The following is a 25,443-nucleotide window of genomic DNA, read 5'->3' on the forward strand; positions in this document are numbered from 1 at the left end:
GGGCTTCCGGGCACGGACGAGGCTGGGGGCGGGACCGCCGCTCGTGGGCGAGGCCTGGCACGGGCGGGCGGGGCTGGGGGCGGGGCCTCTGGGCGCGGGCGGGGCCGCGGGGCGGGGCCGCGGGGCGGGGCCGCGGGGCGGGGCCGCGGGGCGGGGCCGCGGGGCGGGGCCGCGGGGCGGGGCCGCGGGGCGGGGCCGCGGGGCGGGGCCGCGGGGCGGGGGCCGCGGGGCGGGGCCGCGGGGCGGGGCGCGCCGGGAAAAGTTCCGGAAAGCCCGCGGGCGGCGCCGGGCGGCGCCGGGCGGCGCGGGGCGGAAATTCCCGGGCCGCAGCCATGGCGTCGGGGGCCCCGGGCGGGCGGGAGGAGGGCCCGCGCTCGGCGGCCGCCGCGCTCTGCGGCCTGTACCACGAGGCCGGGCAGCGGCTGCGGCGCCTGCAGGCCCAGCTGGCCGCCCGGGACGCGCTGGTGGCCCGCCTGCAGGCCCGCCTGGCGGCGCTCGAGGCGGAGGCGGCGCCGTCGCTGGTGGACGCGCTGCTGGAGCAGGTGGCGCGCTCCCGGGAGCAGCTGCGGCGGCAGGAGGGCGGCGACGGCGCGGCGGCGCTGCGCCAGGTGAGGGCGGCGGCGCCGGCAGGGGCTTCCGCGCCTCAGGGGCGTGCGGGCGTGTGCGGGGCCGGGCCCGGGGTGCGGGGGTGCGGCCTGGCCCTCGCGGCCCCTCCCCCGCCCCAGCCCCCCGCCCCTGCCGCGGCCCGGGCCCGGCTCCGGGAGGGGTGTGGCCGGGGCGCCCCGAGTGCGGGGCTGTGAGGGCTGCGCCCCTCGCCTGGGGAAGCTCCGCAGCCCTCGTGGGGCCGCTCGTGGGGCCGCCCGTGGGCTCTGCGCGCACGTGGGCGCCCCCCGGGGCCGGCCGGGCGGGGGAGGGCCCAGGGAGGCTGCGCGGGGGCTCCCCGAGACTCCCGGCGGGGCTCCGCGGGGGCGGCGCGGGCAGCGGGGGTTCCCGGGCGGGCCGCGCTGCCACACTCGGGGGCGAGGCCAGTCAGGCGGGGTCGCGGGCCCTCGGGCGCTGGGCCAGCCGGGCCCCCGAGGGGCGGTGTGTGCCCCCTTCGGCCGCCCCTGCCGTGGCAGTGTCACGGGGGCGTCTCCCGCTCCGGGTTGAGATCCGGAGGCCCGGGGCCTGGTGAGTCCTCGCGTCGCCCACTGGCTGTTTCCCGGGGTCCCCGGGGGCGTGGGGGGAGCCGTGCGCCCCGCCTGCTGCCCCGTGCCCCGGCGGAGAGGAGGCTGAGACATCACCCCGGGAGAGGCAGGAGCCGGCGCCTCCCCCGCGAGCCTCGGTTTACCCGTCTGTAAAACGGGGAGAGGGTGGAAGCTGGCACGAGGGTGTGCGGATGGCGCAGGCTGGTGCCAGGGGCGCGCGAGGAGCGCGGCTGCGCCTGCGCCACGGGGTCAAGAGGCCCGAGATGGTCGTGGAATTAAATTTGGGACTGCTCTGAGCCGCCCTAGTGGGTGCTGCCTGGGGAGCCCCAGCTTGTCCCGTGGGTGGGCGCACGCGTGGCGGTGGCCGCGGCCACTTTTCTTCGTGGCGCCGACTGGAGCAATCTTAACATGAAGAGAAAACGTACGTTGGGGCGGCGCCGTACTCGCTGCAGGCTTGCACCCCGCACACGCTCTGGAGGCGCCCTTGGCAGAGGTCCCCACGCAGTCAGCCGCCCCAGGGAACAGTGGGGTGCGTCCACGTTGTTGGTGTCAGCACCCGATTCCCCTTTAGGCCTGGCTACTACGCCTGTGTGCGCCCAGACCTTACGCCTCGTTGTTCGTCCAGTCATCTGTCTTGGACACTTGGGTGGCTTCCACCTTTTAGCAAATTCGAATAATGCTGTCATGAACACTGGTGTACAAAAATCTGTTTTGAGTCCCTGCTTTCAGTTCTTTTGGGTATGTATCTAGAAGTGGAATTGCTGGGTTATGCCGTAATTCTGCCTGACACTCCGAGGAACTGCTACAGTGTTCCACAGTGGTTGCACCATTTTCCATTCCCACCAGCAGTGTGAACGTTCTAGTACATGCACGTCTTCACCAGTATTTATTTTACCTTTATTCATTTATTTATTTTAGTAGGTACCAGAGGTTGAACCCTGGCCCTTGTACATGGGAAGCAGTTGCTCAACTACCATGCTACACCCACTCTATTTTACTTTTTTTTTTTTCTCTTCCTCACCCCTGCCCTGCTGTTCTTGCTGTCTGTGTCCATTCGCTGTGTGATCTTATGTATGTTTCTCTTTTTGTCTTCTCTTCTAGTCTTTCTCCAGGATTCACTGGGATTTGATCCTGAGGACCTCTGATGTGGAGAGAGGTTCCCTGTCAGGTGTGCCAACTCAGTTCCTGGTCTCTGCTATGCTTCACCTTGACTCTTCCCTTCATCTCTCTTTTGTTGTGTTGTCATCTTGATGTGTGACTCACTTGAGCAGGCACTGGCTCACCATGCGGGCACTCGTGGACGCTCGGCTCACCATGCGGGCACTCACTCTTGCACAGGCACTGGCTCACTGCACAGGCACTGGCTCACTGTGCAGGCATTCACAAGGGCACTCGGCTCGCCACACGGACACTGGCTCACGTGCAAGTGCACTCTCTTTTCCTTTTCACCAGGAGGCCGCAGGGATGGAACCCAGGCGGAGGCCTTATCATTTCATTTGAGCCATATCCACTTCCCTTTACATATTTACATCCTTTTATATATTTATTTTTTAAAGATTTATTTTTCTCCCCTTTGCCCCCCACCTTGGTTGTCTGTTCTTTGTGTCTATTTGCTGCATCTTCTTTGTCCGCTTCTGTTGTGGTCAGCGGCACGGGAATCTGTTTCTTTTTGTTGCATCATCTTGCTGTGTCAGCTCTCCCTGTGTGTGGCACCATTCCTGGGCAGGCTGCACTTTCTTTCGCCCTGGGCGGCTCTCCTTACGGGGTGCACTCCTTGTGTGTGGGGCTCCCCTACGCAGGGACACCCCTGCATGGCACAGCACTCCTTGTACGCGTCAGCACTGCGCATGGGCCAGCTCCACACGGGTCAAGGAGGCCTGGGGTTTGAACCGCGGACCTCCCATGTGGTAGGCGGACGCTCTAACCACTGGGCCAGGTCTGCCGCCCTGTTTATATTCTTTTAAATAGCCATCATAGTGAGTATGAAGTCGTAACTCATGGTGGTTTGATTTGCCTTTCCTTAATGACTAATGGTATTGAACATTTTTTCATGTGTTTATTGGCCATTTCTTTTTGTTTTAATTGATCTTATTGATACAGAGTCATAAAACATACAGTCCATCCAGAGTGTACAGTCAGTGGTATTTGGTATAATTACAGAGTTCTGTTTTCATGTCTTCAATCAATATTATAGTATTTTCACTATTCCAATAATAATTAAAAAAAACACAAAAAAATTCTAACCCTTAATAATCTATTTCTCAATCCCTTATTCTTTCGCTGCTAAACAGTTAGCTCTTCTGATTCTAATTTGTATTTATAGTTTGTAGACTCAGTCAAATCATATGTAGTACCTATTTGTTTAGTGTCTTTCACTTAGTATATTTCCTTTTTTTATCCTTAATAGAAGATTATTAATATATTACTATGCAGTATTGCTTTGGTTATATTTTTGCCTGCTATTAATATCTTGTAACATTAACATATTTTTGTTCAGTTTCAAAGGAAAAGTCTTTATATGCGCGATTACTTAACCATTTGAGCCACATCCGCTCGCTGGGTTGAGTTTTGTGGTTTTCTTTGGGTGGTATTGACCTTAACAACATTGTCTCCTCATCCACGGACCTGGACTGTCCTGCCATTTATTTAGGTCTTCTTTAATTTCTATCGGCAATGTTGTGTAGTCTTCAGCATATATGTCTTTCACTTCCTGGGCTAAATTTATCTTTAGAGATTTTATCTTCGAGATGCTTTTATAAATGGAATTGTGTTCCTAACAGCTGTTCATTGCTGGGGTGTGGAAACAGCTGATTTTAGGTGTTGATCTTGAACTCTACAACTTTGCTAGATTTGTTTATTAGCTCTAATAAGTTTTACTTCTTTTCCAATTTGGATGCCTTTTTTTGTTTTCATCCCAAATTGCTCTGGCTAGAACTTCTAGTACGTAGTTGACTTGTCTTTGATTACTTACTGCAGATCTGGGCTTCCTCAGGACGTTTCTGTGGCTTTAGTTTGTGCCTTCGAGTGGGTCATCCTTTCCTGTTTCTCTGTGTGCCTTGTGATTTTTTGCTGAAATCTGGACATTTAAATATTTCAGTGTGTTTAATCACATTCTCCACTTCCCCAGGGTATGCCTTTTTTTTTTTTTTTTTTTTTAAATTGTAGGCGGTATCAGTCAATTTGTTTAGTGACTTTTTCCCAAGCTATTTTTGCAAAGTCTGTTTCTTGTCGTCCGGGTCACTGAACTCTCAGCTCCTTTGGCTTGTGTTCAGCTAGTTTTGGCACAGATTTCCTTTAAGGCCAGGAGCGCAGGGAAACTTGGCCTCTGCTGGTGCTGGCCAGCTGGCTCCCGCCACCGCTGTCCTCAGCACGTGGCCGCCCTGGCAGCGTGTGGCTGTCCCCTGCGGCGGCCGCTGACGGTCTCCTCAGGCCTCTTCTGCTTGTCTTGCGCTGGCCGTGCACGCGGTGCTCAGAATTCCCCCAAGTGCACGGGGTCCCTGTATTAGTCAGCCAGAGGGGCGCTGACGCAAAATACCAGAAATGGTTGGTCTTTATAAAGGGCATTTCTTTGGGGGAGGAGCTTACAGATACCAGGCCATAAAGCATACGTTACTTTCCTCACCAAAGTCTATTTCCACGTGTTGGAGCAAGACGGCTGCCGACGGCTGCGAGGGCTCAGGCTTCCTGGGTTCCTCCCTCCCAGAGTCTTGCTTCTCTCTGGATTCAGGGTTCCTTCCCAGGGCTGGCTTCTCTTTCCTCTGTGAGCTTCTTGGGGCACCAGCTTAAGGCTCCACCATCAAACTCCAACATTAAAAACCCTCCACTCTGTCCTCTGCCATGCCTTGTATCTGTGAGTCCCCACCCACCAAGGGGCAGGGACTCAACACCCTAATGACGTGGCTCAGTCAAAGTCCCAGATACAGACCAGATCACAAACAGAATCCAGTATCTGTTTTTGGAATTTATAACCACGTCAAACAGCTACAGTCCCCGGACCCAGGAAACTCCGGTGTCCGCCTCAACGTGCACTCCCGCGCGGCGTGGGCCGCTTGCCCTCGCGGTGCTTCCCTGCAGCCCCGCCACTCGCCCGCTGTGGCCACGTTAGGCCAGGGAAGCGGGGACTCGTGGCCGGCTGGGCAGCCCCGGGTGGGTGGGGAGAGACAGCCCCCACACGACCTTGCTCTTAAGGGCCGTGCTGCGCTTTGTGCCGGGACCTGCGCTGGCCGCCCCCAGGCCGTGCGACTGGGCTGGGAGGGCCGGGCCAGGGCGGCAGCCAAGTGGCCCCCGGCGGCCTTGTACTGGGGTCCGTGTGCTCCCGGTGCTCTGACCCTCCAGCCGTCTCCCAGGGTTCTGGGACCGCTGCTCACTTCCTGCCCGTGGGACGGGCTGGGATGCCCCAGGAGCTTCCCGTATGCCACCGCTGGGGCCAGGGGCTGCTCTCCCCTGGCCCGGCTCTCGCCCCTGGCCCCGTGTGGGTGCTGGCCCACACCAGCCCCTCTTGAGGCTGATGCCGCACGGTCCTCACGATGGGGCTTCTGCTGTCCTCTTTCATCTGCTCTAGAGCGAAGCCGAGGAGGGTGGGAGGAGGGACTAGCAAGGCCCGGCCAGCCCTCCCGGGGCATCTCGTCTCTGGCGCCCCAGGTGTAGCCTCAGCAACCTGAGGGGAGGCTGGTGGCACTGGCGTGCTGCCAAGACACAGATGCCAAAGTGACAGGAAGCCCGAGGAGCTCTCCCGCTGGCACAGTGCCAAGGAGCGAGCCCCAGCCCTCGGTCGACTGCCGTGGATGGCGGGGTCACTCGTTGCTCCTGATTTCAAAATCGCTCTCCAGCTTGGATCAGTCTCCCAGGTAGCAATCCCATAACTTGGAATATTATTCAAACAAAATATACGTACGGCCTGCCCAGCATGAACAGGGAACCCTAAGCTAGAGCAGGGCCCATCCTTAACGGTCCATTTATAAAGCGGGCGCTCGTCAGTGTGACAAGCTGCCCCGGTGCAGGGTGTTAATCGTGCGCTCGTCAGTGTGACAACCTGTACCGGTGCAGGGTGTTAATCGTGCGCTCGTCAGTGTGACAAGCTGCGCCGGTGCGGGGTGTTAATCGTGCGCTCGTCAGTGTGACAAGCTGCGCCGGTGCAGGGTGTTAATCGTGCGCTCGTCAGTGTGACAACCTGTGCCGGTGCAGGGTGTTAATCGTGCGCTCGTCAGTGTGACAAGCTGTACCAGTGCAGGGTGTTAATCGTGCGCTCGTCAGTGTGACAAGCTGCGCCGGTGCGGGGTGTTAATCGTGCGCTCGTCAGTGTGACAAGCTGCGCCGGGACAGGGTGTTAATCCTGCGCTTGTTGGTGTGACAAGCTGCGCCGGTGCAGAGTGTTAATGCTGACGGCACACGGGGATCCTGTGTTTTATGCCTGACGGTGCTGTAAGCCCACAACTCCTCGAATACAAATATGAATGCAAGACGCCTGCGCGAGGGAGCCCCAGGCTCCTGGGGGCCTCCCCCCTCTCCTGGAGCCGACGGCTGCGTCTCCTTCCGCGGCCGCGCAGCGTGAGAGGTGCGGTGGGGTGGGCCGGGGTGGCGGGGCGGCTGGTGTCCGCTCCTGTCCCTGAGCTCCCGGCATTTCTTAGCTCCAGCCTCAAACACAGCCCCGGGCCTGCCCCTTCCAGGAATCGAGGCTCTGGGGCCCCTGGCAGCGTGCCCACAGGTGGAGAGTGCGCGTTTTTGTGACGGGAGCCTGGGGGCAGCTGCAGTGCCTGTCGGCAGGAGGCGTGTTGGGGAACCTGCAGCTGAGGGTGGAGCGCGAGGCCACGGCTCAGAGCGGGCAGGCGGACGTGGCTCAGGTGTGGGGCCTCCGCCTGCCACGTAGGAGGACCCAGGGTCGATGCCTGGGGCCTCCTGGTGAAAAAGAAGAGAAAGTGTGCCCGCGTGCGTGCGCACGGAGGGCCAGAGCCCGCGTGGAGAGCCAGAGCCCGCGCGGTGAGCCAGTTCCTGTGCAAGAGAGTCACGCAGAAAGATGCAATAAGAGACGAAGGGGAGAGTCAAGGTGAAGCACAGCAGAGATCAGGAACTGAAGTGGCGCAGCTGACAGGGAACCTCTCTCGACATCAGAGGCCCCAGGATCTGAGGACAAAAAAAGAGAAACAGAGACAGCAAAAACAGCAGGGCAGGGTGAGAGAGAGCGAGGCAGGTCTCTCCTCTGCGGAGTCGCGTTCACTGTGGAGGAGACGCAAGCCACAGGTGACGGCGTGAATTTGGTGGATCCCAAAAAGAAATTGGTTTTGAGCTCAGCATCCTGTGGGTGCGGGGCCCTCTCCCGCTTGGATTCCGAGGGACCGTGGCGGGGCCCGATGCTTGGCTCGTGATGGGCCTTTGTGGAGGCGCCGCAGCCCGCGCTGCGCCCTCCTGCTGGGCCTTCCGTGAACAGGAGAGGCAGAGGAAGGAGGCGCCCTCCCGGCCGCCGAGGCGGGAGCAGAAGCCCGGAGAGGCGGGGGGGCGGCGCGGGGCGGCGCGCGGGCCTCGGTCGAGCCCGGGAGGGCACAGTCCCTGGACTGAGGGCGGAGGCCGCTGCCCCTGGGAAGCGATGTGGGAGCTTATTTCCGTTTCTCCCTTTCTGAATATTTGGATTTTTGCTCACCAGGCACGTGTTTTTATGCTTTAAAAAGTCACGGCTCCGTCGGCGGCCCGGCCTAGCCCTGACCAGAAGGTTCTGGGTTCCTGCCGGCCGCACCTCCTCAGGTCGAGTGTGCGGCGCCCCCTCTTTCCCCCCTTCGGACCCCCCCCCCCCCCCGGGGCAGGGGCCCTGCCCAGGCCTCTGACCGCGGTGGATTGCACATCCAGGGCCAGGGTGAAACACCTCAGTTGTTTAAGGAGTTTTCCCTCTTTTTGTAGAAGTGATTGGGCGGCGGTAAGTGTCGGTCATAGTGGAAATACAGATCTCGGTTGGTGGCAGTGCTTGGGTGTGTGCTCATCGCTTCTAACAAACTGACCACACGAACAAAAGATGTTATCAAGAAGGGAGAGGGAAACGGACTTTGGCCCAGTGGTTAGGGCGTCCGTCTACCATATGGGAGGTCCGCGGTTCAAACCCCGGGCCTCCTCTACCCGTGTGGAGCTGGCCATGCGCAGTGCTGATGCGCGCAAGGAGTGCCGTGCCACGCAAGGGTGTCCCCCGCGTGGGGGAGCCCCACGCGCAAGGAGTGCGCCCGTGAGGAAAGCCGCCCAGCGTGAAAAGAAAGTGCAGCCTGCCCAGGAATGGCGCCGCCCACACTTCCTGTGCCGCTGAGAACAACAGAAGCGGACAAAGAAACAAAAGCAGACAAAGAAACAAGACACAACAAATAGACACCAAGAACAGACAACCAGGGGAGGGGGGGGAAATTAAATAAATAAATAAATCTTAAAAAAAAAAAAAAAAAGAAGGGAAAATGGGGGGAGGGGGCCTATACGGGAATCCCTGATGTTTTTGATCTATAATTTTCTGTAATCTAAAACTGTCAAAAATAAAGTTAAAAAGTTAAAAAAATAACTGGGGTGGGATTTCCACCCCTTTTTTCCCACAAGTGTTGGAATTGCCACACTTAAACCTGGAATTGTGATCTTGTTCATGACAGTGAAGTTTTCGGTGGCGTTTGGGAGGGAACATCGTAAGGCTGGAGTCCACGTCCGGCCTCCACGGTGGGTGCGTCCGACGCGGGCGCCCCCTGGCGCGGCTTTGGCCCCGGGCCCTGTGCTGCCTCTGACTGGGTGTTCTGCCTTCTGCTTAGGAGATCGGGCGACTTAACGCGCGCCTGGAGCAGAGCGAGCGGGAGCTGCAGGAGCTGCTGAGCCAGCCGCGGCCCGAGGCGCAGACCCCCGAGGCGGCCGCCCTGGAGGTGGCGGCCCTGCGGCGGAGCCTGGCCGAGAAGGAGCGCGCCCGGGCGGCCGGCCACGTGCTGTGCCGCTCGCTGGCTGACGAGGCGCACCAGCTGCGCAGGGCGCTGGCCGCCACGGCCCGCATGTGCCAGCACCTGGCGCGCTGTCTGGAGGAGCGGCGGGCGCCGGCGGGGCCTGAGGAGGGGCCGGGCGAGGTGGGCCAGGTGGGGAGGTGGGGAGGTGGGGAGGTGAGGGAGGTGGGGAGGTGGGGAGGTGAGGAGGTGGGCAGGTGGGGAGGTGGGGAGGTGAGGGAGGTGGGGAGGTGGGGAGGTGGGGAGGTGAGGGAGGTGGGCAGGTGGGGAGGTGGGGAGGTGGGGAGGTGAGGGAGGTGGGCAGGTGGGCAGGTGGGCCAGGTGGGGAGGTGGGGAGGCCACTCCCAGATCCTAGCCCTGCTCTAGCTGGGGGGTAGGAGGGGTGGGGGGGAGGGAGGGAGCTGTGCGGCAGAGCCTGGGTTTCTTCTAGAAAGATCCAGTGTGATGGGAGAGATGGGCGCCGGCAGCTCCAAGTGAGGCAGGAGCAGCTGGGGGCGCGGCTGCCCGCAGGTGCAGCCGAGGGAGCTGAGGCAGCGCTGCCGCAGGAGGGAGGCCAGGCCCGAGCCCGGGGCTTGTGCCGCCCGCGCGGCCCGAGCTTGGGCGCTGGCCCGGCTTCTGGTCTCGTGTGGAACGGGCCGGGTGGGTGGCCCGATGGGGCCTCGTGTTCAGTGGGCCCCGGGTCCCCACCAGGGAGGAGGCCAGCGGGGGCTGGGGCTGCCGGGGTAGGGGCAGCGGGAGAGGATGGTGGGGGCTCGGCGCGCCCGCCTGCCGGGCACCTCCGCCCGCTGCCTGGGACGTGCTGAAGACCCTGCGGCCCGGGCCGCGCTCGCTGTGCCTGCGGTGACGCGAGACTCGCTGTCCTTGTGTCCCCGCAGGGCGCGGCTGGGGCCGCCGCGGCGCGGGCCGCCGTCCAGAAGCTAGAGGAGGAGAACCGCCTGCTGAGGGAGAAGGTCGTGCACGTGAGTGCCTCCGCGGCTGCGCTCGGGCGGCTGCTTCCCGGGCGGCCCCCGCCTGCTGCCCAGACCCAGAGCTCGGCCTCGTGGCTGCCAGGACTTGGGGGGCGGGCTGCCCCCTCCACCCCCCGGAAGCAGTTCTCGTGCCACTGGAGGGAGCGTCGGGGTCGCGGAAAGCAGAGCCGTGTGAGCGCGGCGGGGGCGGGAACGCGTGGGCCCGAGGTTTGCCCGTCAGCGTCGTCGGGGTCCGCACCACTGTCGATTCCCAGACCTTTTGCAGCGACCCGCCGGAAACGCTGCCCCCGTTCAGCTGCCCTCGGCCGGCCCCCATGACCCGCGTTTGAATCTGCCCCCGGGTAGTTGGCGTGCCCTGGCGGTTTCCTGCCGGCGGGACGGCGCCGTTTGTCTGTCGTGTCTGCCTTATTTCGCTCCCTGTGCCGTCTTCGGGGTCCATCGCGACACCCGGTGTCAGGGCTTTGTTCCTCTCCAGGGCTGAGCGATGCGCCTTGGCGCGTCGGCACCACGTTGGGTTGACCCTCCCTCGGCTGGAGGCCGCTGCGGGGCGCGTCCCTAGGGTGAATTGCCGGGCCGGGGTAATTCTGTCTGTAACTCCGAGGACCCGCCACTGTCGTCCTCAGCACCTGCTCAGTTTTGAGTCCAGCCTCCCCCTCTCCCCCGCGCTGAGGCTTGTCATGCTCTGATGAGCCGCCTGGGCCCGTCCATGGGGGCCGCCGCCTCCCGCCGCCCGCTGGGCAGAGGCCCCCGCGTCGTGCGCCCGGGGCCTCGGCTCTGCCGCGGTGGAGCCCCGGGCTGCGCCGAGCCCTGCGTGTCGCCCCCAGGTGGAGGACCTCAATGCCAAGTGGCAGCGCTACGACGCCAGCAGGGACGAGTACGTGCGGGGGCTGCACGCACAGCTCGGGGGGCTGCAGGGGCTCCCCGGGCCCGACGGGGCCTCCCCTCCCGAGCTCCTCAGGAAGGAGATCGCGCGGCTCAACCGACAGCTGGAAGAGAAAATGAACGACTGTGCCGAAGCGAGGCGGGAGCTGGCGGCCGTGCGGAGGGCCCGGGACGCGGCGCTGGAGCGCGTGCAGATGCTGGAGCAGCAGGTGGGTGCAGCGCTGGGGGCCCGGGTGGGCGGCGGGCCGCCGTGCCGGGCGCCGTGCCAGGTGGGGACCATACTGGGTGCCGTGCTGGGTGCCGTGCTGGGCGCCGTGCCGGGCCGCGGGGCCGACGTGCCTGGCCTCCCCAGGTCCTCGTCTACAGGGACGACTTCTCGTCGGAGCGGGCCGACCGGGAGCGGGCACAGAGCAGGATCCAGGAGCTCCAGGAGGAAGTGGCCTCCCTGCAGCAGTGGGCGGCCAGGGGACAGGTGGGCACCTGCGCACGGGCCCTCTCCTAGCTTTTTGGGTGTTTGCTCTCCTGAGGGGTTCCGGGCCTTTCTGAGCCTGCCAAGGCGCCGTTCTGCTACCAGGTGAGGGTGGCGCGAGGGCTGGGGGCTGGGGGGGCCTCCTGGTCAGCGGTGTCCTGTGGGGCGCGGGCGTGTTGGCAGGGGGGCTGTGCTGGGGGCTGTCCTCGGCCGTGCTGTGGTGGCTGGTCCTTCCGGGCTGAGCCCTGCATGTGCCTGGAGGGCGGCCAGGCCGGTCAGCACAGCCGGGAGCGTCCCCGTGTCGGCGCCACGCGGCCAGCCCTCTGCCCGGTGGCCTCGAGTGCTTCGCAGAAACCCGGGGTCCCCCGCTCCTCCAGACGGCGGGCGCGGCCGGGCGCATCAGGCAGGAGGCCGGCCGCCGGCCTTGGGGAGCCTGGGGGCTGAGGGCCCCCCAAGGGCAGGCCATGCCAAGGGCCCAGGCCCACCTTTGTGCCCTCATGCCGTGGGGTGGGGGGGGTGTGCCAGGTCCCCCCTCCCCCGCAGTGGCGCATGAGCCTGTCTCCCGGAAACGCGCTGCAGGCAGGGGTCCCACGTGACGCGAGGACGTCAGTCCATCCTGTTCATCGGTCCTCCACCACGGGTTCCGGGCACAGGAAGAAGGGGATGCGGGCAGGGGTCTCTGCAGGGCGCGGCTGACCTGGGCCTCTTTTCCAGGACTCTGGGGAGCCAGGCCTCCGTGGGACGCACCCAGGGGATGGAAGCCCCACGCATGTGGAGCCTGAAGCCTCGGAGTCCGCAGCGCCTGCCTGGAGGCCGGCGTCCCAGGGCCTGGAGCCCCCCGCGGAGGGCGGGCGCCCCGGGGACCTCCAGTGTCCGCACTGCATGCGGTGCTTTGGCGACGAGCAGGGCGAGGAGCTGCTGGGGCACGTGGCCGAGTGCTGCCAGTGAGCGCCTGCTCGGTGCTGAGCGCCCTGTGGACGGGCGCCACGACCCGGGTCCCTGGAGCGGGCGGCGTCCTCCATCGGACCCGAGGTGGCAGCGCCGACCGTGCCAGCAAGGCCGCTGGGCCCCGCGCCCGCCTATACCGGGACCTCTGCGCAGCCCTTTGTTTGCATAATAAAGCGGACTCCTCGGAGATGCTTGGGGCCGGTGTCTGTGCTCCCGCCAGCCCGGGCCGGAGAGGCCTCGGGATTCCTCACGCAGGTTTCTCTCCCGTGCGAGGGAAGGGGTCAGGGCGACGTCTGACCCCGGGGCTGCACTCCAGGCTGCTCGGGCATCCCGGAGGGCTGGTCCTCGGAGCACACCGGCTCAGTGCGTCCGCAGCAGGGCAGGCAGGCCTCAGGGTTGGGGCAGGGTGGCTGCTGCCCGCTCTAGGCACAGCCAGGGTGGAGTGAGGATGGCAGGCCAGGCAGCCCCTGGCTCTGGGTGGCACGTGCCACCTGCCCGCCAGCAGCCAGGGGTGACCCTGTGTCCCCCAGCCCCTCCTGCACGGGCCGCCCGGGCTCCACCCTGGAGCGTGTTGCCCACCCAGCAGCAGTGCCCCCATTTGGGGACAAGTCGGGTGCTCGCAGTGGCCACGGTGGGGAGCCAAGAGTGGATGGCAGGTGTGTGTGTAGCCGTCTCATTCCGATGCCAAAACCTGAGAAAAAGGGCAACAAGGAAGGAAGGACGGGCCAGGTGGCCATCTCACGCGCGTAGCCTGGAACCTGAAACGGCGGCCGATGAGCTCCAGTGCCGGGAAGGACGCGGCGGGTCGGCGGGTCTTCGTTACAGGACGGCGAACGGGCTGGATGTGCGCGCCACGGCCGGCGCCGCACAACACGTGTCTGACCAGAGCCAGCGGCGCTCACGGTAAGGCCTTGGCAGGGCCCTGCGGGGGCAGGAGTCGTGCCAGCTGGGAAGGGGGCGGTTTTATGCCGAAAATCCTAAGGAAGCTTTTTTTAAAGATTAGAACTTACAAGTTAATAGGCTACTTGGAATCTGAGGATACAAAGTCAAGGCATGAAAAGACATTGTATTTCTAATTGTAGGAATTCATTGAAAAAGGACATTTTAGCAGTTCTGTTTAGAGTGGTGTGAAAAACAGAATGCTTAGAAAAAGAAATTTACCAGAAACTATGCAAAAAACTCTATAATAAAAACTCCAAATATTGCGGGGAGAAACTGAAGGACACGCGTAAACGCAGAAATGCTGTTCACAGGCTAGGACTCAGGAGAGTGGTCAGATCTCCCCAGCCATCTACAGATTGGGTGTAATCTCAGTCAAAATCCCGGGCTTGTGAACGCGACACGCTGACTTTAAAGTTTATATGGAACTTGAAAGGCTCTAGAGTAGCCAAGAAAATCCTGATACAGTGGAAGTGGAGGACTGACCGTCCTCGATGTCAGGACTGACGGTGGCACCACAGTAACCACCAGCACTGGACCGGCTCAGGCCAGACTGACCAGAACTGGGGAGCGCCCGAAGGGACCCCCACTCACGCAGCCCAGCGGTGCTAGCCCAGGCACCGAGCTCGTCACGGGCTCCGGCGCCAGGGCGACGCGACACCAGTGCGGTCAGACGGAGTCTAGCCCGCCCCTCTCAGCACGTGTAAACACTCACCTGAAGTGGGCCACACACCCGCGCACACACACACACAACTGTAAAACTGGAAGAACAAAGGCTTGTGGCCTTGGGGGTACCCCATGATTCTTCAAACAGAACCACAACAAAAAACACACTTCATAAACAACTAACTGGGCTTCCTCAAAACTAAAAATACCTGAAAAAGGAAGGGCAGTGAGAGTTTAAAAAGTGTGAGTGCTTGCCGGTGCAGACAGTGGCGTTTAAGGCCTTCAGAAGGAAGGGTTTTTGTTTCTCCAGTCAGCTTTTCCAATCACGGGTCATATTTCCAAACATATTCCATTTCTATAATTGGAACAGTTTAAGAAATTATTACAACTCTTTACTATAGAGACATTTAAAATGTTGTTTTTTTGATACAAGCTGTATAGCTTGGACCAGATAACTTGGCATCTAAGATGCTGTTTTAAAAAACGTGGTTTCGAGTCACGGCAGAATTAACAGCATACGAACAAACATGCTGTGATTTTAAGAGATGCTTTGAATAAAAATTTTAATGAAGATAAAGGCCTTTCTGCAGGGCTCCGAGGGCCTCGTGCAGCCCCGTGCGGCCCGTGGCCCCGGCCCCCGGCCCCCAGCAGCTGCCTGCCTGCGCTCAGCTCTGCCGCCTGCGCCGCAGCTGAAGTCACCTCTTTCCAGTGCTGAAAACACCTCTTAAAAAATTCATCTGGTTTTTATTTTTTATTTTTTTAAAGATTATTTATTTAATTTCCCCCCCTCCCCTGGTTGTCTGTTCTTGGTGTCTATTTGCTGCGTCTTGTTTCTTTGTCTGCTTCTGTTGTCGTCAGCGGCACGGGAAGTGTGGGCGGCGCCATTCCTGGGCAGGCTGCTCTTTCTTTTCACGCTGGGCGGCTTTCCTCACGGGCGCACTCCTTGCGCGTGGGGCTCCCCCACGCGGGGGACACCCTTGCGTGGCAGGGCACTCCTTGCGCACATCAGCACTGCGCATGGCCAGCTCCACACAGGTCAAGGAGGCCCGGGGTTTGAACCGCGGACCTCCCATATATGGTAGACGGACGCCCTAAGTCCGTTTCCCCTCACCTGGTTTTTAAACTGTGCCTGGCTGGAGGGCAGTTTCCATAGAGTTAACCCCTCCTGGGTGCCACTGTTTAGTATTTCCTCCCTTTAAAAGAAAATTGCAGTAAAGTCTTTGATTTGCCATTGCCACCATTATTTACATTCACACTTGTGCAGTCACCCCTTCATCACTCATGTAGGAGCTTGAGAGCCGCTACAGGAGCCCTTGCTGTTATTAACCGTAACTGCCCATCCTCCCTTCCACCAAGTACCTGGCAATCGCTAACACTTTAATTTGCAGGCTGTGTCTGTTTCATGTAAGTAGGTTACAGTATCTGTCCTTGTGTGGACAGCCTCAGGGCCGTCTGGTGCAGCGTGCATCAGGGTGCCACTCCCCCGGTGCGGAGAGCACGCTTTGCTCACCCATTCCTCTGCCTGTGGTGGCTACTGATGTAGGAGTATCTGCTCCAGTGCCTGTTTTAAAACCTTTCTGCGTATATACCTAGACTGGGGTTGCTGGATCATATGCTGATTTTCCCTCTGAGGAACCACTCAACCATGTGCCACACACCATTTCCCATTACCATCAGCCACGCACAAGGATTCTACTTACTCCATGCTGTTGCCAGTTCTTATTTTCAGTGTTTCTTTTTTACTGTTACAGCCATCCTAATAATAGGTGTGAAGTGGTTTTGATGGGCGTTCCCTAATGGCTAGTGATGGTGAGCATCTTTTCATGTGCTCCTTGGCCAGGTGTACATCTTTGGAGAAATGTCTATTCAAATCCTTCTACCCATTTTTTAACTGAGTTATTTTCTTGTTGAGTTGTAGTAGTACTTTGTATATTCTGGCTATTAATCACATAAATGATGTGCAGATATGTTCTCCTATTCTGTGGGTTGGTTGTCTTTCACTCTTAGTAGTATTGGGCACTAAACTTTTAAATTTTGACAAATTACCAGTTTATCTTATTTTCTTTTGTTGCCTGTGCTTGTAGAGTCAAGAACCATGGCCAAATCCAAGCTCATGAAGCTCCCCGTACATTTTCTAAGAGTTTTCTTGTTTTAGCTCTTAGACTGGGGCCTTTGACCCAATTTGAGCTCCTCTTGCACATGGCGCGGTGGGGGTCTGCTTTCACGCTGCGCACGTGGCCTTCCAGCTGTCCCACCCCACGTGAAGGGACGGCTCTTTCCTTACCGAATGGACGTGGTGTCCTCGTCCCAAGTCGAGGGGCTGTACACATAAGGCCACTACCCAGTTTTAGTAACACCTGTGAAAGCTCTGCGTGGCGCGTTGAAAACCGCCTGGAGGGCTTGCGGCCACGCGGCTGGCTCCAACATCCAGGCTCGGCCAGTCACGTTTGTTGGAGAGTTCAGTTCTTACCTGCTCGTGATGGCTTGACCTTCTCTTGCAGTTTGTGTCCAACCCCAGAAGCACCCCTCGTTCCTGCATTTCAACAGCGGGCCCAGAACAGGCCCGCGCCTCGACTGGAGGGTGAGGAACGGCTCGAGTCCCTTAGTTCTGTCCTGTTCTACGTGACGACTTGGAACGTCTGCATTTAAAATGTGAAACCATCACAGTATGAACTGTGGAGTTTTTTCTTTTCTTTTTTAAATATGTATTAATGCCAAAGTATTAATTCTTTGTTCTTTTCCTTTCTAGCAACAATCTTTTTTTTTACTTTTTATGGCAGGAGTATATATGCAGAGATTGATAAAATAAAACTTCCACTCAGTGTTTCTTCTTCAGCTGTCTTACTGCTGTGTAGAGGGGAGAGTAAACACCCCTCCTCAGCCCCCAGGCCTGGGCTCCTGTGGGGGGTGGGGCTGGGCTCCCCTCAGGCGCCTGGGTGCTCATGCCTGGGCCCGTCTCCCCTTTCCCTAATGGAACCACGGGCTGGGAGGACCCTGCCCCTCACTCGGGGGGGTGTCAGCAGGCCACCGGGGCCACGCTGGAGGCGCTGTCCTCAGCCCCCATCCTCAGGCCCCCGGGAGCTGTGGCAACACCTTGAAGCATCCAGAGGTGCCTGGGCTGGCCTGGAGGCCGAGCCGCGTTTCCAGGACAACAGCAGGGACCATTCCCGGCAGGTGTGTGCAGGAGTGCTGCCGCCGCAGGCGCGGGGAGCCGGGGGCCCCTTGGGCCTGTGGTGCCCTCGGCCTTGGGGCTGTCCACGCCAACGGGCTGGCCTGGGCGTGGGCCTGAGGGCCAGGCCTGGGGGAGAACCACGGCCCCCGCCCTGGGCCTGCCCACCCCGCCCCATGGTCTCGGCTCCCTAGCCCCCCTCACGCTGCCCTTCCCCCCACAGGAAAGCACCGTGCCCCGCCCCCCACCCGGCCGCGCGCCTGCTCTGCCGGGGCCCCAGCAGCCCTGCCTGCGGCCTCCAGTAGGGTCCCTCCTGGCGGCCTGTCCCTGTCCCTGCCCGGCTGGTGACTGTCCCTTCCGCCCTGAATCCCGGCGCTGCTCCAGCTGCTGCCCCGACCTGCCTCTCGCTAGGTGTCTGGTGGGCACCCCCAGCCCCTGCCCGCCACCCCCCTTCCCACTGCTCAAGCCAAATCCTTCCAGCCAGCCTGTCTAGCCTCTTATCTCCCACCTGTGTTTGGCCTGTGGCGAAACCCCAGGGCTCTGCCACCGAGGTGTTTCCAGAAGCCAGCCGTCTAGCCGGGTTATTTCACTCTCTGCCAGCCCCTCACCTGCTCCCCCTGCGCTCTGGGAAAAGCCAGGTCCTCACACTCAGCAGAGGCTGGGAGCAGTGGGAGCCATGGAGCGCTCTAGGGGTGAGGGGAAACTAGGCAGCAAGCAGGAGGCAACCCGAGGGAAGCGCTCCTGGAAAGCTGCCTGGGAAATCTCAGACAATGGGGCTTTTCATGTCATTTTAAGTATTACTTGTTATCTAGGTGACTGAGATTTTATTATGGGGCAGCCCCTCTCCCCTAAATCTCCCCAAAGGTGGAAAGGCGCCTGCCTACAAGGCCAACCGACCTTGCCACCTCCAAGGCCTGGCCCGGGCGCCTCCTCCCGCAGCCCCTCGAGTCTCTCACCCACAGCCGCCCACACCCCAGCCTCCTGCTGCTTCCACCCCCGCCGCGCCTCTAACCAGCGCCTGGGAGGACGAGGGGCCACGTGCTCGCCCCCGCCCCCGCCCCCAGCAGAGCAACCAGACAAGGCCTTCTGCATACTAATGTATTCCATCTTTCAAAAAGAAAGACATGATTTTAATATTACTTAACAATATGTTAAAAGTAGCCAGGCAGGCCTCCGTGTTAATACAGTTGTACACTCTAGAACAGACGGGGTGACGGTGAGTACTGGGTGCTTTTTGTTTTTCAACTTTCTCGTTGGCAGGGGTCTTACACAAAGCTGGCTACAGGTCAGGAGGGAGCTCAAACACAGACGGCGTAACGTGTACACTCTTAACAGGAGATCGGGAGAACGGAAGAGCGCCTGCCCTGGCCGCCCCACCCGTCCGGGTGGACGCGGGGCCAGTGGAGGGCAGGGCGGCAACGCCGCGCGGGACGCTCAGCTGCAGCCAGGGCCCAGGGCCCAGTCAAGTGTCCGAAGCTGCGGCAGGTGGGAGACGTCCCCGGGTCGCTCCTGTCCCCCAGCCGGCACGGAGCTGTGGTCGGTGGCGCCTCACTCACGGACTACACGCACACGAGCTACAGAGCCAGGTGAGCCGCACGTCCTGGCGGCGCTCCTGGCAGCCTGGCCGCTCTGGGCAGGGCTGGCAGGGAGCAGCCGGGCTTGCTCCGTGTCCCTCTACAGCGGCCATCCTTCAGTGGGCAGCAAACGTGGCTTTTTTCAAGCTAAAATTGGACCAGTTGATGGACAGTCTTTGCCGGGTCTGTCTTGCGGAGTCCAAACAGAACCTGCAGAGACAAAAAGCCACACGGTCACCAAAGGGAGGGGGTCCCGAGTCCCACCAGCCGTGGGCCCCGGCCCCGGCCGCGGAGCAGGACAGGCCCCCGTGCGCGTGGGGCCTCGTCTCCCTGCGCCTCAGGGGATGGAGCCCAGGCCAGGCGAGGAGGGGCTTTAGGGCAGGGCTGCCAAGCCCCCTGCTGGGCGAGCGCGGAGCTCATACCCCCTTCCCAGGAAATGCGTCAAGCAGACCCCTGGCTCTGGGATATCGGGCAGCAACTGAGAAGGGCTCAACCCACGTGCATCCGTCCTCCAGCGCCAGCCCAGTGAGCCACCAGCCCAGGGGCAGCCTGCTGGGAGGCCGGGCTGGGGGCCTCACGCCAGGGCACCCTTGCAAGGTCCTAGTGCTGGGCCTGTGACAGCACTGGAGGCAGCCCTGGCGCCGGCAGGCCCTGCCGTGCGGGGACGCGCGCTGCGCTGCTTCCCTTCACAATTTAAAAGTGGAAACCGCTCTCAGCTCAACGGGGACAACTTGTGTAACAGTCAAGTCACTGAGACTTCAGCCTGTCCTGATTTCACAGCCGGTGGGAGGTGAAGGTAAACCTTTACCAGCAGAGAGGAGGACGGCTGTCGCGGCGGCAGCCAGCGCGGTACCCGAGGGCTGCCTGGCCAGCGCCCAGAACCGCCGTTCCTGGAGCCTCCAGCCTGTGGTGGCCGACGGCCCTCGGCCTCGCTGCTCCAGGCCGCGCCTGCCAATTCCTTAAATAACTTCTAAGCTCTTCATCTCCTGTCACCTGTTTCTCTGGAGAACCCTGACTGATACATCTTGTGAGAAAGGAAGAGATGTGCTAAAAAACAAACATACTAACCCCAAATGAGCCTGGCCGTGGTCTACCGCCAGTGTGCCGGTGCGGGCAGATCAGTGCCTGACACCTCCACGCCGACGGTGGGAGCGCGCCGTGCGCCTTCTAAACCCCGTCACGTTCATTTCCGCAATCCATCTTAAGGAAGAAAAAGGGCCTGATGGGCAGGACAGGCGCACACCTTCCACGACCCTGCTGCCTGAGGCCAAGCCTTGTGCCGCCTGCTCCGTGCGCTGAAACCTAGGTGCACAGCCAGCTGCCGAGAAAGCCCCGGCCCGCACCCCGGGGCGATGCTGCCTCTTGCATGGCACCAAGAAAAGAACGTTTTCTTCCGCAGCCTTTACGTGGCGTAATTCCTGACGCTCTCACACTCTGGGGTGCAGAGACCTAAAGGAGCCCGCGAGGACAGGCCCCGCGCAGTGGGCTCCTCAGCGTGCTCGTGGATCCGGGGGCAGAGGGGCAGGGTCTGCAAACGCCCATTTCACTGGGGTGCGGGTGTGGTGCCAGCGCTGCTCCGACAAACTCCACGCACTGGGCGGCTTTGCCAGCAGGAATGCGTCCCGGGCTGGTGCTGGGCTGGTGCTGTCCCCTCCCGCGGCTCCTGACTGGCCTGAACTTCCTCTGGTGACCCGGCTGAAGGGGACGCTGGCTCCAGCGCTTCCCTTTACGGTCCTCCTGACAGTGGGCCCTCACTTGCTGGGGCCCGCCTTGCACTGGGGTACAGGCTCAACCTACTGCAGAGGCCCAGGGAGCCTCCGCGCCCACCGACGGCACCCCGAAGCAGCAGGTCAGGGGCCTGCACTCCCTCAGACCCCAGCCAACCCACCTTGGGGCACCTTTCAGGGCAGCCCCATCTTTGAACCCAGGAGTGTCGGGGTGGGGTAGAAACCCGAGGGCAGGGCCCTGCCCACCCCACCTAGCCCCCCTGCCGTGTGGGAACAGTAGCCACAATTTGGCTGCGGGAAAAGCAGCTGGGGGAACCCAGCCGGGCTGGATGGCAGCCACAGAGCTGCCCCATGGCCCAGAACCCAAACCCTCTCCAGGGCCACAGCCTGCAAGCCCCAGGCCTGCTGCCACCACCGGACGCCTCTGGAAGCGGTGCGCCCAGCCTTGCCGCCTCCCCAGCAGACAGGAGGTGCAGGGGCACCAAGCCCAAGGTGCCATGACCAAAGTGGCTCCCGGAAGAAACCCAGCCCAACAGACAAACGTCCCCACAGCTTAGCACGGAAAGTGAGCCACGGACCACAGCGCTCACTCAGGGAGCAGAGGAGATGCCGGAGAGGACACCTGCCTCACTGCTTGGCCCGGGCCACAAATGGAAGGTGGCCACGTACAGCGTGTCCCCAAGGCACCCAGGGTTTCATGACTTTTGTAGGCAGCTTAATGGCCATTTAATTAGAATTGTGGTGAAAGATAATGTATCATAAAAATCATGAGAACCATTTTAAGTGGACAATTTTTTGACATTAAGTACACTGACAATGTTGCTTAACTCTTGTTTTTCTTATTTTTGTTGCTGTGTATCTTTGGCCCCTATTTCCAGACTTTTTGTATCATTCCAAACCAAAGCTTATACTCACTTAGCAATAAGGGGAGCAGGTGTGGCTCAGTGGTTGCGCACTGGCTTCACACGTTTGAGGTCCCAGGTTGAACCCCCAGGACCTCCTAAAAAACAAACCAAAAAACACAACGCCCCATGCCCCTTTCTCCAACCCAATAACCAACTCTTCTGCTTTCTGTCCCTATGAATTTGCTGATTTTAAAAGAAAGCACACAGTATCTTCCCTCTTGTGTCTGGCTTATTTCACGCAACACGATGTCTTCAAGGTTCGCCCATGTTGTACCATGTGTCCGCACTTCACTCCTTTTAAAGCTGAAGAATCTCCCATTGTATGTATGTTCATACAATGTTCCTCTGTTCCTCTGCTGATGGACACTTGGGTTACTTCCACCTTTTTGCAACTGTAAATAATGCTGCTATGAACACTGTGCAAGTATCTACTTTCAATTACTTGGGGTGTATGCCTTGAGGTGGAACTGCTGAGTCGTGTGGCCATTTTATGTTTAACTTTCTGAGGAACCACCAAACTGTTTTCCACAGCAACTGCACCATTTGACATTCCCACCAACATGTACATGGGTTTCTATTTCTCTGCATCCACGTCAGCATTTATTTTCAGGTTAAAAACAACAACAACAACAACAACAACAACAAAACACACCCTAGTGGGTGTCCAGTGGTAGCTCATTGTGGCTGTGCTTAGCGGCTAATGAGGCTGAGCGTCTTCTCACTTGCTTATAGGCCATCTGTGTAGCTTCCTTGGAGAGATGTTTCTTCAAATCCTTTGGCCATTCTTAAATTGGGTTGTCATTTGGCTGTTAAGTTATGGATTCCTTTTTTTTTTTTTTTAAATTTTTAATAATCCACCCCCCCCCAGTTATCTGTTCTCTGTGTCTATTTTTGCTGCGTGTTCTTCTTCTTTGTCTGCTTCTGTTATTGCCAGTGGCACAGGAATCTGTGTTTCTTTTTGTTGCATCATCTTCTTGTGTCAGCTCCCCGTGTGTGTGGTGCCATTCCTGCGCAGGCAGCACTTTCTTTTGTGCTGGGTGGCTCTCATTACGGGGTGGACTCCTTGTGCGTGGGGCTCCCCTATGCAGGGGACACCCCTGTGTGGCACGGCACTCCTTGTGCGTTTCAGCACTGCGCATGGGCCAGCTCCACATGGGTCAAGGAGGCCCAGGGTTTGAACCGCGGACCTCCCATGTGGTAGACGGATGCCCTAACCACTGGGCCAAGTCCGCTTCCCAAGTTATGGGTTCTTTATAGACCCTGGGTATTAAACCCTTATCAGACACATGATTTGAAACGCCCCCCCCCCATTCAGTAGATGGTCTTTTACTTTCTTGATAATGTCCTTTGATACACTAAAGTTTAAATTTTTGAAAAGTCCTATTTATCTGTTTTTAATTTTGTTTTGCTCGTACTTTGGGCAGAAAATGTAAGACCTGCTTACTACAAAGTCTCAAAGTATATTTTCTTGTAAGGGTATTTCAGTGGCTCTTAAATTTACATTATTTATCCGTTTTGAATTAATTTTTGTATCTGGTGAGAGGCAGGGTCCCAAATTCATTCTTTTGCACGTGGATTTCCCATTGTCCCAGCACCACTAATGTTGAGAATCATCTGGCCACAGATGTGAGGTGCTATTTCTGAACTCTCATTTCTACTCCATTGGCCTATATGTCATTATGTCAGTACCACAGTTTTAATTACTGTTGCTCTGTAGTACATTTTGAAATGAGGAAGTGTGAGACCTCCAACTTTATTCTTTTTCAAGATTGTCTTGACTATTTGGGGCCCTTTGTGGATCTGAGGATTAATTTTTCCATTTCTGTAAAAGAAAGAAAAAAAAGGCTACTGGAATTCCCCCTTCTGCCCCATTTATAACATGATAATGTCAAGTTTTTATCAGTGGGAAGATTGTTATTCAAAAAATGATATTGGGTCCATTGGATATCTATTTTAAAATAATTTCTTTCAGTAAGTATAAGAATAATATCCAGATGAAGTAAAGGTAATTTAAAAATTTATGAATATATGAATGTTTATTATAGGAACCCTAAGTAAAACACAAAATCTAGATGGTAGACCCCTTTAGTTATATAAAAATGAAAACTGGGGAGTGGATGCAGCTCAGTGACTAAGTGCTTGCTTCCCATGTACGAGTCCTGGGTTCGATGCTTAGTACCTCCTAAAAATAAAATAAAAAAAGGAATAAAAGGGCATAAGACAAAAAGACCATACGCAAAGTTTTTAAGAAACTGACAGGCATTCGTTTGAAGATGGCAAATCCATCACATTACCATCTCCCTTTCTGTTCTAACAACTCAGGAATTACTGAAAAAGAAAAATATTCCTTAATTATATTCTAAAACAATAATTCCTCATCTGACCAGAAACTGAGAAATGCCTGGAAATACAAAATAGGCTATAGGTGGCAGGTGGTATGGAGACCACTTTCTTAAAATTTACTAATCACTGAAGGTTTCCAAGAATGGTCCAGTAATGGTCAAAATGCAAAGTGCACAATTAATAGTATTTGAATGCATTTCCTTCTGAAAGGGCTTTCTTTGGATTGTGTGCTGAGTTATAAATTCTCTTCTTCATTTGTTTCCTAGATGAAGTTCAGGGGAAAATCTGTCCAAAACTTGCCCTCTGCTCTACTGTTTTTCTTCCAGTCTATTTGGCACCTCTCGAACCCAGCCCCGCTGCCTCTCCTAGTTTGTGAGGGGGTCGCACGTCCCATTCTGAAGAACTGCCTGCCTCACACCAGCTTCCACGGCCTCTTCACAAGGCTTTTCCCCCTAATAATTGTAGGATTTGAACACAGAATTTCTGAGATCTTTCTGTTCTCCTCATACATCATGAATTGAATTCTGAAGTGGCTTTTGTGCTCAGAACAACTTTGATATGGTCAAACCAAAGGCTTCTTAGTACTTTTCTTTCTAGAAATAGTTTCATGAATCCCTCCAATGGTAGCTGTAGCTCCAAATATTGTCAACATGTTGGAAAAATGTAAATAAGACCACATGACATCCTATATAGGACTATTTTCTTAATTTCCTTTTCAGATAGCTCATTACTAGAGTATAGAAATGAAGTTGATTTTTGCATCGCCATCTTGTAAACTGCAACACTGCTGAATTAACTAGTTCTAGTAGCTTTCTTGTGAAATATTTGGGATTTTCTGTATATAGGATCATGTTCCTCTACCATGGGGATGCTTACACTTTTTCTTTTCCCATATTCTTCTACTTCTTTTTCTTTATGGTTGCTCTGGCCAGAACTTGCAGTGTGGGGTAGAGAGGCAGTGTGATAGTGGGCTTGTCTTCTTCCTCATCAGCCTTTCACCATTATGACATTACATGTCGGTTTTTCATTTATGTCCTTTATTGAGGAAATTATCTTTTATTTCTAGTTTTCTGACTATTTTATATCAAGAAGAGGTGCTGGATTTTGTCAAATGCCTTTTCTGTGTTGACATGATGTGGTTTTTCTCCTTCATTCTATCATTTCCATAGACTTCTATTATATAAATGGAATCATACTGTAGGTACGTATAACTGCTTCTTTCACTGATCACTGTGAGTTTCCCCCACGAGGCAAGGGTTTGCTCATCTCTGCTGCTGCATGAAAACACCACCACCTATGCATGCGTCTGTACCTGGAGGACCTGGCTGCTTTGTTTTCAGGCTGGGACTACAACAGACAGTGCTGCTAGCTGCACTTCTGTCCTGTCTCCTGGTGTGGGCGTGCAGTCTCTACAATGGTACTGCTGGTTGGGGCACATGGAGCACACAGCTTTTTTTTAAAGCTTTTTTAAAATTTCTCTCCCCTTCCCTGTCCCCCTCCCCTAGTTGTCTGCTTTCTGTGTCCATTTGCTGTGTGTTCTTCTGTGTCTGCTTGCATTCTTGTCAGCTGCATGGGAATCTGTGTCTCTTTTTGTTGCATCATCTTGCTGCGTTAGCTCTCCATGTGCGTGGTGCCACTCCTGGGCAGGCTGCGCTCTTTTCGCACAGGGCGGTTCTCCTTGCGTGTGGGGCTCCCTACACAGGGGACACCCCTGCGTGGCACG

General features: G+C 57.8%; 2 protein-coding genes across 11 annotated transcripts in view; one reads left to right on the forward strand and one right to left on the reverse strand.

Moving 5' to 3' along the window:
* Positions 1-281: 281 nt before the first annotated feature.
* On the forward strand, positions 282-16,826 carry LOC101425873 (TNFAIP3-interacting protein 2). 2 transcript variants are annotated; one of them, XM_071217544.1, is made up of 7 exons: positions 289-608; positions 8,951-9,253; positions 10,006-10,089; positions 10,923-11,189; positions 11,333-11,452; positions 12,164-13,300; positions 16,504-16,826. In XM_071217544.1, exons 1-6 carry the CDS (start codon positions 333-335, stop codon positions 12,395-12,397), a joined length of 1,284 nt encoding a protein of 427 aa, XP_071073645.1. In that variant the 5' UTR covers positions 289-332; the 3' UTR covers positions 12,398-13,300; positions 16,504-16,826. The 2 variants fall into 2 exon arrangements, with proteins under 2 accessions (XP_058157417.1, XP_071073645.1); XM_058301434.2 differs by lacking the exon at positions 16,504-16,826 and having other exon boundaries at positions 282-608; positions 11,347-11,452; positions 12,164-12,362.
* A 1,429-nt stretch (positions 16,827-18,255) lies between these two features.
* The window catches only part of FAM193A (family with sequence similarity 193 member A), a 227,574-nt gene continuing 220,386 nt past the window's right edge, over positions 18,256-25,443 (reverse strand). For all 9 annotated transcript variants that reach the window (XM_058301418.1, XM_058301388.2, XM_058301395.1 and 6 more), the window contains one exon: positions 18,256-18,955. In XM_058301418.1, coding sequence (XP_058157401.1) covers positions 18,862-18,955 — 94 coding nt within the window. In that variant the 3' untranslated portion in view covers positions 18,256-18,861. The remainder of the gene's footprint in view (positions 18,956-25,443) is intronic.

This window comes from Dasypus novemcinctus, chromosome 1 (genome assembly GCF_030445035.2).
Source record: "Dasypus novemcinctus isolate mDasNov1 chromosome 1, mDasNov1.1.hap2, whole genome shotgun sequence".
In the NCBI taxonomy this organism is placed as follows: domain Eukaryota; kingdom Metazoa; phylum Chordata; class Mammalia; order Cingulata; family Dasypodidae; genus Dasypus; species Dasypus novemcinctus.